At 32.1% G+C, this 16,842-nt stretch overlaps 1 protein-coding gene across 1 annotated transcript; it reads right to left on the bottom strand.

The window, feature by feature from the left end:
- Positions 1–120: 120 nt before the first annotated feature.
- Positions 121–5,146, bottom strand: LOC115701364 (uncharacterized). Its single transcript, XM_061102086.1, has 4 exons — positions 4,592–5,146; positions 3,064–3,339; positions 2,447–2,584; positions 121–1,800 (listed from the first exon to the last, which is right to left on the bottom strand). The coding sequence occupies exons 1-4, from the start codon at positions 4,892–4,894 to the stop codon at positions 265–267; spliced, it is 2,253 nt and encodes a 750-aa protein (XP_060958069.1). The 5' UTR covers positions 4,895–5,146; the 3' UTR covers positions 121–264.
- Positions 5,147–16,842: the final 11,696 nt, after the last annotated feature.

Raw genomic sequence — 16,842 nt, 5'->3', positions numbered from 1 at the left:
TTAGCTGGTTGCAATCCCACCATTTTAAGCCTTTTTTTTTCTTTATCGGTCCTTTTTTTTTTATGACGGTAATGTCAGCTACCCAATAAAGAAATCCCCTTTTCGCCTAGGTGACAGCGATTTACAAACTAGAAAACTATTCAAGGATCAAAACCTTTACAAGCAAACAAAGATCAGTACTTCAAGAAAAAGTACTCTTCTAAACATCTAAACAGACTATACATCCTACTTAGTTGAAAAATCTTCACCTTTCACCTCCATCATCTAAGCAAAAATAGCTTCTCTTGTCATAAGCTTAATACCCCTAACCCAGAGTTGTGCCGTTTCAAAGCCCCCGCCACATACAAAATGCACCTCTTTGTTACCTTTAGTAACCACTCTAAACAGTCCAGGTTCGTCTGCATCGCCTTTATTCTTTCTGTTCTTACGGAAGGTAGGACTTGGCCCCAAGTTTGCCTCTTGGCATATCACGTTTCTCCGGCTTGATTTTCCCCAGCTTAGTACTCCAGCATTCCTCGCCATTTTTATCTCCTTCTGGTGAGGACTCCCCTTCCCACCCTTTGTGTGCTTCTGAACTTGAGCACCATCCATCACCAAGTTACGAGCAATTTCGTCCAGCAATACATGCTCTGCTTCATTTTCCATACTGCCATTTTTCCTAGCGAGTGACAGTGCTGTTTCACCCTTGCCATTCTTAAAATTGATCTTGGCTCCATGAGAGATCAACAGTTGACAAATTGTACCATGGCCTTCTCTTGCAGCTAACATGAGCGGAGTGTAACCATCCCCATCCGGGACATTCACATCATAACCCCTGCTTGTCAACAGCTTGACAGCATCCAAATCACCACGACGAGCTGCATAATGCAAAGCATTGAACCCTCCAGCATTCCGATTGCCCTTTTCGAGTGCAAACTCGAGCATAACTTTCTCAAATAGGTCGTGATTTTGGTTCGATTCTGATAGTGTAATTGCAGTCTCACCAAATTTGTTAGACAGCTTTACATCAGCACCTGCATAGACCAGGAAGCGAAATGCTTCCACATGACCCTTCATAGCAGTAATCATTACTGCTGAAAAGCCATTGTCATCTTGATAATCAGCATTAAATCCTCCCCAACTAATCAGAGCTTCCAAGGCCTCAATATTACCAGCTTGAGCTGCAAAGATCAAGGATGAGAAAACAGGGAGATTGCTGGAGCTGGGTAACTTTCCCGCTTTTATCACATCCATTACTGCTTGCTGAAAACCAAGAAGCCACCTATTTGACTCAGCAATTGAACTCACAGACTGACCTTCAACGTTAACCAGTCCAAAATCAGCACCAGCCATGGCTAATACTCTCAAACATGCATCTTGTTTATATCTTGCACAAATCATCAAAGCTGTGTCACCAGTGCCAGTCTTGGAGTTTATATCACAACCAGAATCTACAAGGCATTGAAGAATTGTAGAGAATCCTAGACGTGCAGCCATGTGTACTGCACGAAATATGGTACCCCCGGTTGTTTTAACAGGGGATTCTACATCGGCTCCACAACTTAAGAGCACGCTTACAGCTCCTGCATTGCCACACAAGATGGCATGGTGAAGGAGGGTTCTTTCACAGTGTGGGGTATGGAGGGAGAGATGTTGTAAAAGCATTCGCAAGATGGCACCACTACTTTCGAAGTACTCAACGGCACACCAGGTAACAGGATAAGGCTCTGCAAGTCCAGCTCCAACACGAAACTCTTCTCCTGTAGCTGTGTCCCAAGACCATGCTCCCAACGGTACTTCGATGTCTGTCTTAGCACCAGCCTGTTTCATTTCGGAAGAAGAGCCAAATAATATTTCAGTGACGTGGCTTTAAGATTGAGGGAAAATAATATATTTAACTAAATTAATCAGTGAAACTTTGTCGTGCACGACTAAATGTCCTACTGGAAATAAAGAAATTGGTACATTTTCTGTTCAGATTTTGTGCAAACACAGAACCCACACCACTGGTTATCCAAAGTTTCACTTCCAGCTGTCACAGTAATTGAGACGTCATGATAGAGGGAACGACCTACCCGTTTATTGGGTGTCAGATTTGCATGGACAGGAATATGGATATCAATTAAAGGAAAGATCTTCTCCCATCCGGTGTGGAGTTCGAAAAAAAATGTAGTTAAAAGAACTCATCGTTCACAAAGCTAATTAGGAGTATTTGATCCCAATTTAGCATATGCTAAACAATTGGATATTAAATTCCTAAATTTTTTACTTATGGGGTTCTATACTGTATAACCAAACTACAGAGTCCAACTTATAAGACGCTTGTACGATCAATAAACAAAAAACAGAAAACACGGAAGACTTCTAAGTGACAAGTAGAGCGGGGACCCCACTTAACTTGTCCATATACGTAGTATGGTGCATCGTAATTGTCTACAATAATTGATTAATAATGCGAAAAGGCTACCTGTAGCAGCAAACGAACAATGGAGATCTGCCTACTAACGACTGCGGCAACTAGCGCTGTACAGTCAACATTGGCGTGCAAGGAAGGTTTAGATGATTGGAGCAACACTCTATCTGCTGCACTTGCATCTACACCACACTGCAATCAAGCAAGAACAATAATGTTAATTTGGGTCCCTGCCAGATTAAGATCTGCCTCTAAATGCTGCAGCATTAGGTTAGTTATGAGTCATATAATCACAGACAGCAATATATTAAAGTGTTTTTCCTCATCATTCACTTATATCAATTAAAAGTTTCTGGAGTAAATAAAGGTCTCTGCAATTTCAGTAAAAGCTGTGAAAAAGTTTAAAGTTGTAAACTGAGAAGATCTCTGGCATCAAAAGCATTTAACATCCAAACAACCATCCTGAAACAGAGTAATACTGATAATATTTATCTACCCTGACATCCAATTCAGGGTGCATTTCATCATTAATAAAAAGGAGTAGGGGTGAAACTCTACTAATATAATTAATATTATCCGTCTGTTAGGTTATACTTATGACAAAGTCAACTTTCCTGTGGTAGCACGTAAACAGTTGCTATGTTCACTATAAGTAAATATAAAGTTTTTACCTTGATGAGCGCATCCACCAAATCGACAAACCCCCTGCAGCATGCTGTGACCATGGCATGCACAGCAACATGGGGCCTAATTAGATCCGAAGCCATTAGCAGCTCAGCAAACTTAGCACGTCCATGACAGCTTGTCTCTAATAGAGCTTCCTCACAAGCTGGCTGAGAAGCCCCAGCCTTCAGTAAGATTTCAAGAATTTCAAGGTGGCCCTCCCTTACTGCTGCTGTTGTTGCGAAGCCCCTAAATAGTTTCTGATTTACATCGGCTCCAATGCTCTGTTATTTTTTCCAACATACCAGCTGTTAGTTTGCAAAACCAATGACAAGAGTCCACAGAGACATTATTATCAATCATTTGCATATTGGTTTATTCGCTTAGTACGAAATATCAAGGCAAAGAAGCATGGAACTTTTGATAGGGAAGTGAATGAATGTCACAAAAACAAAAGGGTAAGGGAGATGTATTGTGTGTACTTAGAGACAACCGCGTATGGGCTTTCAAGACCAAATAATCAATTAAATAGTGCAAATAAAATTTAGAAACAGAAACATTTGTTATATCAGCTCTTCCATTATTGAATACTCTAAATAGCTTATCATTTTTTTCCAAGGTGCATACTGCAAATCATTTTCTCAAATCTTGTTTATCTAGGAAATTCATAGTCTACTACATTTTTATTTTGTTTTTAATAAAAGACTACTTTTCACTCAGTCAACTGAGTTTCAAAATGAGTGAGTAAAAATTTGGATTTTACAATTCGGCCCTCAACAATAACAAAAATATGTTATGACACTTAAGTAAGGACTGAAAGTAGTCATTTCAAAGAACAAAGTAAACCGTACACTGGTTGATAATGTCCACTAAATGTTACATACAAACGAAAACAGTGATTTTTAGTGATGAAATTCAGTCAATAGGATCCAAAGAAGAAAACAAACAGTGAATGAAACTGTTGCTACAGATGTCAAAAGGAACATATTTAAAAAACACACTGTAATGCTTTAAATTCTTGTACTAAGTTTTGAAAAAAATCACATTATATTAAACTAAATAGACAAAAGGAAAACCTTAAGTTTAAAATGAAAATCTTGACCAACCACAAGAAAAGGCTAAAGTTCAAATTACATATCACAAATACTCTTGTTTAAAATCAAATAAGAAATTAAGATCCAGCAATAAGCAATTTATTACTTGTAATTTCGATAAGAATATATTATTAAATTCAGAATCGCAGAAATATGTTCCTAGCACTAAGACAAACAATTATAAAGTATAAACCTGACCCTGAAATCAACGAAACCTAATTAAACTACAAAAAAGAATAACTTATGTTCTAAGCTAAATAAAATTTCAAAAATAAATTATGCAAATTAAATTCAAATTTTCTGAAGAAAAAAAAAATGAAAAGCGTTGATAGAACAAACTCAAACTCAAACTCAATGAAACAGTTCAAGCCTCAACTTCAATTAGCACAATGATCTGGTCAAACAAACAAACAACAAATCAAAACCTCAGTCACCACCTTACCAGTAAATTCTTAACCAAACCAACATTTCCAGCATGAACAGCAAGAAACAGAGCAGTGACATCAGTTCTAAACTCCTCGTAATCGACGCGTACTTCACTCGCCGATTCATCTTGCAAAACCACCTCAGTCTTCCTTGTCTTGAGGCACACAGCGTCTACGAAGTTGACATCGAGAAACGGATCAGCGATACAGTCGAGTGCCGATTTCAGATCGCCAGATAACGAAGCTTCGAGAAGGCGTTTAGATACCTCTGCCTCGTAGTCCACCGGAAACACCTGCTTACTCCCGGAGAAGACCGTCATTTTCCGGCGCGATGAAATATGGAGCTCGACAATAGCTCTCTCTCTCTCTTTCTCTCTCTTCACCTGAAGAAGAAGAAGAAGACTAGAAGAGCATACGTTTCTCACACTAAGATTGAGTCTCTCTTTCTCTCTCTTATATATATATATTATATATGTATTATATCTATATTTCTCTCTCTTTCGTTTTGAAACGGCCGCAAAGCTCGAGAGAAGAAGAAGAGAAAAAAGAGAAGTTGAAATAAGTGAGCGCCAGAGACAGAGGGAGGGAACGAAGGTTGCAAATTTATCGGGATGGTTTAACTTGGGTTTACCGCAGTAAATAAAAAATAACACAGTAAATACTGACCTCGAATATTAAAATCTATAAAATAATAAAGACAAATTGCAAATTGCAAATTTGTCCTCAATTATTGCACTTATTTAATTTCGTTCCCTATTTTGGGAAATATTTAAATACAAATAAAGTATGCAGAAGAAAAAAATTAAAAAATATGATAGACATAGTTAACCATTTAATACTTATAATTACAAAAATACAAATTAAAAACTAATATTTAATCTGATATTAAAAGATAAATTTATTTATTTTTAATTAATAGTTACGATATATACTCAATTTTAAAATTAATGACTATCGAGATGAAGAGAAGACTACAAAGATTGGATTAGATTTTTTTTTCTTAATTTTGGTAAACACACTCGAAGCATATTTTGATGTAGGTCAGCACAACGGGTGGCGAAAATTGAAGTTTGATGTTTTATTGTTATCGGTTTATTAGAGTTTTAGTTGAAAGAGTGTTTAGGATTTTCTTTCTTACTTTGATAATTGGCTTACTTAGCTTATTTTTGTTAATTTTATTTTATAAAGGATGTGTTTATGTCATAGATTATATTGAATTTGCTTATTAATAGAATTTTTTTATTTAATTACTTTAAATATATATATTATTTTTTCATATTATTATATATAAAAAAAATTGATATATAATATGCCATCTACATCCCTAAATTTTAGGATAACTTAAAATTAGATCAATAATTCATTAGAACTCAAAAGTTATTACGTAATTAAGTATTAAATGTTATATAACTTAAGAAATTAATTTTTAAAAATAATACTAACTAATTATGAAGTACCACTCATAAAAAAAAATATTGAACACCACTAATAATACTCATAAGTCATACTCATAATTAAGTATTAAGTCTTATATAATTTATAAAAATAATTTTTAAAAAAATAATACTAACTAATTATAAAGTACCACTCATAGAAAAAATCTTAGACACCACTAATAATACACATAATTCATCTAGTTGAAGGGGGTGTATGTAATAAAGAATAAAACAAAAAGCAAAATTAGACAAATATAATAATTGAGGGAAAATTTTGTCAATTGCCTTAATATTAAATTTAATTTTAGCAAAAATATTATTTAAAGAATGTGGGGTCCACTCTTTTACTGTAAAAATGTTTGGTTATGGCTCTACTGTGGTAGTAGCAAGTGGATGAGCGGCAATGCTGGCTCGGCTCGATTTGAATTTTTTTTTTATTTTGATTTTTTTATTTTTAAAATTAGGAAAATAGTTTGGTGGGACCAGATGAGATTTTGGCTGGGTTTGAATCGTGCAGTACATGTCGTATGGTATAACAGTTCTTTGATTAGATGGGGGTAATATCAAATCATGACCGTTAATACTTATTCGTAACCGAAAATCACAACCGTCAAACAGTGAGTGGGGTCAGCACACTCTCTAAATAACTCTAGACAATCGCTGAAGTTAATGCTGACAGCTTTTCTAAATGTTATGTATCTAAAAAATATTAGTGTCAGCGTGTTGAATTTAGCACCTAATCCTTGGATTGTTCTATAATAATATCATTCTAATTGGATATTATATTCCACTATTAAAAAAAAAAATTAAATGTGTTATTCTATTTTAGCTCCAAAAAAATTAGCAAAATCCAAATTTTGATACTATATTAATATAATATTATAGAAATTTTGTTAAAAAAGATAATATTGTTTAATTTTTGTTTTCTTTCATTGATTAATCTTTAAGAAATCAATTTTAAAGATTGAAAAATAAAAAGTAATGTGCTTTTTTTTTTGAACAAAACATTGTTTGTGCTTGTTATTATTATTTTATCAAATATTGTTATAATGTATTAGTAGTATCTAGCAACAATTAGTAGTATCTTGCGATTAATTGGATTTAAATATCTTCTCTCTTATTTTTTTTTTTTTCAATAACTTCCCTTTTATTAATTTGCAAACAAAATGGTTTAAGGATTCATTTTAATGATAAAACTTTTCAGCTCTTTTAAAAGAAAATAAAGGAAAATAATTAATTAAGAAATAAAATTCATAACGGTATTAAATATCAGCGGGACTCGCGGCTATTAATCGACTGATATTAATGATCAATAGTAAACTTTTATTATCAGCAAGCTCTCTTAGTAATATTTTTACCAACTGAATCTTATATATTTTCTAGGGGAATTGTTTAGCCCATAATAATAATGATATTTGTTATAGTCATCCTACATTGAATGAATACATATTTTTAATTTACACTAAAAAAAAATTCTTCTTTAAATTACAATATTTATGAGAGCAAGTATTTTAGGGTGTGATATAGCGATTTCGTTTGGTGCATAACAAAATCGTATAAATAGGTTGTTTTATTCCAAAGATGTCGTCAGTGGCGAACTTAGGACTAAGTTTTAGGGTGAGCATAATTTTCTTTTTACATATAAAATACTAAAAAATACGGGTGTAAATACATGTGTATCGTGCTAGTCCGACCCATTTTTTGAGATTTTTAAAATATTAGTCGTGTTGTGTCGAGCCATAAAAGAATATAGGACATGTTGTGATGTCCCATAAAAAAATATGCTTCGTGTCGTGTTGTGTAATAATTTCATAAGGTAGACCCGACACAGTTCGCACACTCTTAGTTTCATCCCATGCTTGGAATTGTGACGTACTTTATTGTTATATTATTTTATATAATATAATGTTTAGATAAAATAATTAAGTGTGGAAAATTATTAATTTTGTCAAATTGTAACATATATTATGGAGTTACAAAATGTGTGTAGAAGATTACAAAATCCTTTAATTTTTTATTCACTTGAATATGTAACTCTCACCTCTTTTTCACACTTAAATTAGTAAAAGATGTTACTATTATTTATGAATGTGAATGAATAATAGCTATTGAAAATATAACTGTTGGAGACTTAATTTATTCATTTATAAGGTGTATAAATAGTTTAAAATTATGTGGGAGTGATTTGAAACACTTTAGAAAAAAATTGACTAAAGCTAAAAAAAAATGGTAACTAGTAGCTAGTTACTGTTTTTTTAGCATACAAGTGCATATATTTTTAAAAGTTTAAGAGCCTTTTTAACAGCTCAAAACTCCTTCAAATCACTCAATCAATACCATAAATGCTCAATTTATGATTGATAACATCAAATGGCTTTATGGTGGTCAATATTATTCATGTTCATATGTGAGTGAAAAACTCTATAAATAGATGTCATATTGTTCACTTGTGAGAGATGTAGGTAAAATTATTTGTTGTGGTTAGAACTTCGTGAGGATATGCTCACCCTTAGACACTAAGCTGAGCATATGAGGTTTGATAAATCCTTTAGAGTATTTCTAGAATATCCTTAAGTGTCCATATGAGGGAGAAAATGACTTTTAAGACAAAAATCCTTGAACCTTGATCAAGCTTATTGTGTGTTATTCTTATTCTTCTCTAGCTTTCTTGTAATCTTGATGCAATACTTTTATTTATATTTTGAGTATTTTAATTGTAATCTTTCTATTCCCTCTTGTAATGAGAACATCTTCCCATATTTACTTGCGCCGATTTATTTTTTTAAATAGACCAACCTGTTTTTTCTCAAATTCATGCTCTATATTTTTATATTTTTGTATTTTTATTAAATTTGGTGAGTTAATTTCTAAAAAATATGTGTTTTATAGTTTTAATTATTTTTACATCTTTTTTCAACAATAGTTATACACTATCATATAAAAAAGTAGTTGTAATTATTAGAATTTAAACACTATTATTATTTTAATTGATAAATAAATATTTATTATTGCTATTATTATTAAATTATTAGACTTTTTAATGTGGTGTGCTTTCGAGTTAATCTATTTGTGTTTATATGACACGTTTTTGGACTTGTTGTGCTAATTTACATTGTATCGCGTTGTGTTTAAGCCCATATTTTTTTGTATTATCATATTTAAGTACATATTTTTTCGTGATATATTTGATTAGTTTGAAATTTTTTAGAGTTGATATTTGATTAATTTTTCTTTTTTATTTAGTTACAAAGTGTGATGTATGTTTTTGGTGTAGCATGGACTTTAGTTAATCTTAGGCCTATGTTGAGTTTGCCTATGGACATCGTGTACTCTTTGGGCACACACTTGTAAAATGTCTTAAAGAAAGCGATATAGTGTGCGACTCAACCAAAATTATTAATCAATAAACTCGTTCCAATTTATCTTTTGAATTTCACATAAATTCTAAATTTATTCAATTTATCTTCCTTCCCACCAAATATATCCTTTAAAAATTCTATTTAATACTTATATGATACATACCACTGACGTGGTGGTTGCGTACACGTATGCGTAGCTATAGTCTCATGGAAAAGCAAAGAGGCTCTTAAACACACTACACACACACCAAAAAAATAAGAACAGTACTGATGAGGAATACTACTGATCAATACTTACTCTCACTAATCACATACCTGAACATCTTTCCACCATTGATCTCACGGAATAAGAGACACTACATAATCCAACGGTTAAAAATTCAAAAGGACACTCACCATTGATCTCAGGGACTAACAAACAGTACATAATCCAACGGTTAAAAATTCAAAAGGACAGTCAGAGATCTTTAATTTTTTCAGGCCTAATTAAAAAAATCTTCTTCTCCTTCTTTTTTCTTCAGTCTTTTCTGGTCTCAGCGATTCATACTATACAGTCAATATACGAGTATTACTCGACAAGCAACCGCTTCTGTCATTAACAGTTTGCTTTAGTCAACTTTTTGACCCAAGATAACAAAATAAAAGCTTTCCTTGCTTGTCACTGCATACGTGGCAATTCTCTCTTCTTACGAGGGACACTCAAAACGGTACAGTTTCAATTATATCATGGAAAACGACAAGTCGAAATGAAGAAGACGGTGGATATTTCTTAATTAATTATTAATTTATTTTTTAGATAATATTCGTGTCGATTGATAGTTTGCCAATATCAGATTCAGATTTAAACAATAAAAATACTACGGTGGTGTACGAATTAGAGTATCGCAGAAGATCTTGCCACGTGGCAGGCAAGCCGAGTTTATTTAGCCGCCGCCGTATAATATTAGTAATAATATATCATTGGCGTAGCTAAGTCAAGTCGACTCGGTCTCCCACGTGGCAACTTGTTGGATTTTGGCACACGTGGGGGAGCAAGAGGAAAATTCATTTTGGCATCTAGCCTCCCTGCCATACTATGGTTTTTTTTTTAAAAAAAAAATTAAATTTATTTTTAAAGATGTTTAGGGGAGAGGACTACTTTATTTTTCTATTCACTGCACGCACAAAATTTAATATGGGCCTAACTAAAATGACAAGACGGTGATGAAATGAAATATCTCACAGAACTTTTTTTTTATATATATACTCAAAAATAAGCACGTTTTACTTCATTTAGGAAGTGAGAGAAGACATGACTGTCAATTATGGACAGAGTAGGAGTAGGAGGACTATGCAATGCAGGTGACCATATAATATAATAAAACAAAAACAAATATTTTGCTTAGAATCTTATATAGCTAGCTTCATCTTTCTCTCTCCCTAGCTAGCTTTATAGAGATTATAATTTCACTAAATTTTAAGGTTTTAATTTGGCTTTAAAAGCAAGAGAAGAGATGCTTCCCACTAACAATGTCCTAGGGAATGATGATGATGACAGTTGATAAACAACAAGTTAGAACTTAAGTTAGATCTTTATCTTTTTTTGTCCTATGTTAAGATTCAACTATTAGTATTTAGTAGTTAGCACAGTCCAAATCAAATCTAGTATTATAAAAGAAAGAGTTTATTTTTACTACTTGTTTTATTAATAAATAATTATATATATGTGGAGAGAGAATAGAATGGGAGAAGGGTATGAGTGTCTCCAAATATGCAACAATTTGAGCCGTGTGATTCGATCTATAATCGAAAGCATTAAATTAAATTATATTTTTGTGAAGAAAATTGGATATATAATAGCATAGATCCGGTTTACGAGCAAGAATTTTTATCAGTTTGTGAAAGGAAAAGGCAGAAGAGTACTACGAGTACTATAGTACTTGTTATAACAATAGACATAATGAAGTAGATGAGTATGGCTGTACACGTGATGCAAAATTCTTATAGGTAAGAGTTTCTTATGTTATGTCCTTAGTACCTTAGTGTCTTTATTTAGTTTATTAATATATTTTCTACTGATTTTTTTTATAGTTGTTATAGTGATGGTTTATGTGAAACCTCTTTAATGCAATTGTATAAGGAATTTTGACTTTTGGTAGACCTAAATCAAATCAAATCTTATGGTATATATAGTTTCCTCGAAGGTTCATATGTATGGATGTATAGAATATGTATTTACTTCTATATCATTAAATCTCGTACTGCTATTCTTGTTATTCGGTGTTGCCACTACGCAATGTTTTCGTTAAAAATAAATGAAATCTTATTGATTGTTAAGAGCATTGACGGAGGGTGCCATGCATGGCTCTCCAAATTTTTATTTATTTTTAAAATTACATGTAAAAATTAATTTAAAATTAAGAGTAAATAATTTTATTTTACATGTGTTGGTTGGCTTTGCTATTGATCGAAAGGCAAAACTTCTCAAAAAAAAAAGTGTGTTGAGTTTATTGACACATTGAAAGATGAAAGATGAAAGATCAAAGAGAGAAAGAAGAGAATGAAAGGCAGTAAAAGATTGAATCAAAGAACAGTCATTCATTACATTCATCTGTTACACTCGGTTGTAATAATTTGAGCAACTAACAATTAGTAAACTAACATAAAACTCTTAACTAACTTTAACTGTCTTAATATATTCTCCCTCAATCTTATAATTGAAGCATCTTCAATTGTGAGATTGGTTTTGAAACTACAAATCGATCACTTGAGATTGCCTTAGTAAGTCCATCTGGTAGTTGATCAAAGGAAGGATCGTGCTTTACATCAATGAGACCCTGCTGAACTTTTTCTCTAACATAGTAGAAATCTAACTCAGTGTGCTTGGTTCGGGCACGTAAAATAGGGTTTTGAGTGAGCATAACAGTGCTCAAATTGTCACACCACACCACATGTGTCCTGGGCAAACAGAGGTGCAATTCAAAGAACATGGATTGCAACCATGAGATTTCAGTAACAGTACTTGCTAGACTCCTATACTTTTCTTCAGTTTTGGATCTTGACACTGTATGTTGTTTTTTTACTTTGCTAGGTGATCAAATTGGAGCCTAGAAAGACTACAAAATCAGATGTACTTCTCTTGTCATCAATGTCCGCAGCCCAACCTGCATTACAGAAAGCTTTAAGATCAAGTGATGCAGATTGTTTTAGGTGCAAGCCATGATTCTGTGTACCACACTAACATATCTCAAGATGCGTTTGATTGCCAGCTAATGACTTTAAAGTGAATTATGCATGAATTGACACACTTTATTTACATTGAAAGCAATTTTTGGTCTTGTAATTGTCACCTACTATGGATCTGTAAAGTTGCAATTTTTGGATCTGTAATTGTCACCTACTATTGATCAATTGGATCACTATCATATGCATAGAGTCTTTGGACACTTGTCATTGGAGTAGAATTGGCTTTTGCTTCTTGCATTTTTGCCTTGCATAGAAGATCTTTGATATATTTTGTCTGAGTAACGAGCATGCCTTAATCAGTATACAAAACTTATATGCCTAGAAAGTAGTCCAAAACACCCAAGTCTTTAAGGGAGAATTCTTGATGCAGCTTAGATATAAGCTAATCTCACAAGAATTCAAGTTTTATTTTTCTTGAGTGCAAACATCTCTTCTAACATGGCATTGTTTCAGTGACCATATAGTAGAGCTTACTAGATTGACTCAAAAAATTTTGAGACAATGAATGTCTTAGGTTTATAGATACCTGACTTGGACCTGGTTTGCATTTGGTGTCTAGATTGTTGTGGAGGAACTTGGGTGTTGTTTGCAGGAAGAACATTAGCAGGGGTAACACGACTTAATGCAGTAGGGGCCTGAGCTTCTAGTTGACCAGCATTCGATGTTGAGGTAGGAGTTGGCATTGTGGAAGTAGGCTAAGCACCTCTAAGAACTTGATCTGAAGTAGTATGCTACAAATTAATAATTTTGTTAGCATGAGAAGTTGAGAAAAATGGACCTTAAAAGTGACCTGAGTGAGGTGCATTCTAAACACGTGCAGTAGGATATATTGGTAGAGGTTGTGAGGAATGTAAGGGAATATGAGCAAAAGGGAGAACTTTAAGTTTAGGACAACTTAAACAATTATTGGTAGGAGTAGGTTGACTTGAACTAGGTTGAGATGACACCACAAGTGAGTTGATATGATATTGTGGGACACTAGACTAAAGCAATTGAGTTGGGGATTGAGGAGATGAGTGGAGTTGCAGATCATCAAAATCAAAAGAATACATGTCACTCTTGTGTCTCCCCATGAGAAGAACAAAATGTGTCACCTGATCTTTCACAAGACATTGGTTAGGGTGAAATTGAAAATAGACTCCACAATATGTAGCAAACTTAGACAGACTAACTAAATTTTTAGTAATTGTAGGCACGTGTAAGATATTTTTAAGAAGTAAATAGTGAGAGTGACAAGAAGTTTGTGAAATGAAAGTGTTGTCAATGTGTTTAATGAACAGACTTGTACCATCACCAATATACATACGTTCAGGTTCTATGTAATCACTGTTGTTCATGACATTTTGAGCATCTGGTGTGCAATGGTTGGTTGCACCTGCGTCAGGGTACCAATTGTTATTAGAGGCTTAATTTGCAGCAGTGAGATTAGCTTCAGCTGATGCAAATTGTGCTGATGAAGTTGAGCAAGAAGTAGGGAAGTTGGAGAAGCTCTTGCTAAATCTATAATAGCAGTCTTAAGTAGTGTGACCAGATTTGAAGCAGATTTAGCAGTGAGGTCTATTGGTAGGTGAACTAAACCTTGTCCTCTTGAAAATCCAAGTCCGCTTCTCAAGAAAATACCAAGAGCACGATCATTAGAGTAGAAAGAGCTATTTGAAGAAAAGTTTGGGTTGTTACCTCTGTTAAAGTTTTTATTGAAATTTCCTTTTGAAGAAGGAAATTTTATTTTTATTTATTTATCTTATTGATTTATGTTGATTATTGCTATATTTTAGTAAATAGGTTGTTAGCTAGCCACTAAAAGTCAATTTTTATTTCACTTAGTATCATAATTAAAAGACTATTTTGGAAAGCTATCTATTTAAAGATGCTCTAAGTAAAATAAGGCTAAAGATAGAATAGAACACCATATAACTATCTCATTATTAAATAGTACTAATGTACAATACTAATACAATTATAGGGGTCACATAATAATTTATTTCTATATAGCCTACTTGTGTATGTGTGTGTGTTTCACTCAAGTGTGTTCCATAATTATGTTTTTTAGATGGAAACACTTCTTAATATTTATTTTCAAAATTGAATGAGAAGTTTGGATAATGATGTAAAAGCTATTGTGCCATAAATATCATTAAATTTAGGACAAAGAAAGCTTTTGTTGAAGTACTAGGGTTTTCTTTATTGGAATGCAAAGTTTTAAAATTTGAATAGTGTTGTGTGTAATAATGATTAAAATACCGTACAAGGCCAAGCCATTCCAAAATTCTGATATGCTGAGCCAAGCCCACTAAACAATGGACCCCCCTAAAAATTGGACCATGGCTAAGTTGGTGGAGCTCACTGAAATAGGGCAACAACATACTCATTCAAACTCCTTGCTTTTAACCAATATTATTTTACTAAAACCTCATTAGAAAGATTGTTATTGCTAATGCTTAGTGATAATATTATTAAATTAAAATGTACAAACCTAATGTTTAATTACATTTATAATTGTATAACATCTCATGATATTATTGGGTACCACGATTATCTATTAGGTTAATTTAGATTTTTGTCTCCTGAATTTAGACGTGTATCAAATTATACCCTCTGAACTTTTTTGATCGTTAAAAATTTCTCTCGAACTATTGAGATTGTTGGATTTAAGAATATTTGTCTAATTTTACTTAAAAAAATCTAACGAGAATGAAAATTTAGAAGGACAATTCGGTACATGTTAAAGTTCAGGGGGTATAATTTAATAAATATCAAAGTTTGGGAACACGATTTAGTATATAAAAAATCGCTATATTAGCAAAATTGAATGAAATTAGATAAAAATCCTTAAATCTAACAAGATTTTTTAACGATCTAAAAAGTTGAAAGAACATAATTTAATACATAATAAAACTCAAGAGAAAAAAAATCTTAATTAGCCAATTTATTAAATTCAAAGTTTTCTTTTTGTGTGGTCCATTGGGATTTAATTTAAGCTGCTTTGGCGCTAAAGTATTATTCAATTAGTTATATCATTAACCAATTCACTTCATTAATTTCTATTTGTTTGCCAACAAACACATTATCTATTAAATTCACTTTTTCCTTTTTTGTGTGGTCCATAAATAAATTGTCATGTAATTTTGTATAACTTTGTTGATTCATGTGGGCACGACCCATTTGAAAATACTGTCCAAATGGCACTCAATGATTGGATCAATTCAAAAGACATAAGTATATTTGTCCCTAAAATCCAAAATAAAAACCATACTTGCTTGTGTCTTAGTGTTCCCAAACTCAAGCGAATATGACTTTGTTTAAAATTATGATGAATTCAAAATAATTGGAATCAAATTTCCCATTTTTGAAGATTGTATCCCTCCTTTTTTCATGCCCATTACTTTCCCTTTAGATGAAAGGTTAAGCCTATACTAATCATTAGTTTTAAACATGTTTGTAGAATTGTCCCACTACATGAGCCATTAATCTTAATCTTCAAAACTCATCATGATTTCATAATAAACAAAAATTTGATTTGAAAACCTTATCTTAGATAAAGTTTTGCTCGGTTTCGAATTGATTTTTCAAATTGATGCAAGCTAAAGCAAGCTTTTCCTTTTAAAAACAATGATTCATTTGTGTAATAAGTTAATAGCATATATTCGTTAACTTAGAGGAAATAGTTCATCATTTTTAGTGTACTTTTTTTTTTTTGGGTTTGAAAAATAGTGTACCCTTTCTTTTGATAGACAATATCATGAGGATTAGTTTGATGATATTTTTGTTTAAATGTGTTGTTACTAAACTTTTGGTTTTAAACTTTATTTACATTTATTATCTATGTTATATTAATTGTAAGTATATAATAGAAAATGTTATTTTTTTTTAAATATTACAATTTAAATTTAATACATACCACACATATCTCGCTTATCTTTTATCTTATATTGTGGTTATATTATATAAAGTAATTTTTTTTAATATTTCAATTTAAATTTAAACTCGATGCACATATATAAAAAAATATTTTTCTATTATTATTTTTGAAAAAAATATAAATATATGATATTTCTAAAAATGTTAAAAGTATTGTGATTAAATTAAAGTTATAATTAACAAATTTTGTTAATATTGTTATATTTTCTTTTTTTATAAATAATACTTAAATTAAATATACTTTATAATAGAATATAATGTTGTTTATTGAATAATATTAAATAAAATTAATTATACAACTAAAAATATTAAAATAATAATAAAAAAACT

This window comes from Cannabis sativa, chromosome 8 (genome assembly GCF_029168945.1).
Source record: "Cannabis sativa cultivar Pink pepper isolate KNU-18-1 chromosome 8, ASM2916894v1, whole genome shotgun sequence".
NCBI classification, from domain to species: Eukaryota; Viridiplantae; Streptophyta; class Magnoliopsida; order Rosales; family Cannabaceae; genus Cannabis; species Cannabis sativa.
Note: the sequence above shows the minus strand (reverse complement) of the source record. Positions and strands in the feature narration are given on the sequence as shown.

Coding starts and splice junctions, on each gene's coding strand:
- LOC115701364 (XM_061102086.1), bottom strand. CDS start 4,894: ATGACGGTCTTCTCCGGGAGTAAGCAGGTGTTTCCGGTGGACTACGAG. Junction 3,340..4,591: donor GTTTGGTTAAGAATTTACTG/GTAAGGTGGTGA, acceptor AAAAAATAACAG/AGCATTGGAGCCGATGTAAA. Junction 2,585..3,063: donor TGGTGGATGCGCTCATCAAG/GTAAAAACTTTA, acceptor GCTTGATTGCAG/TGTGGTGTAGATGCAAGTGC.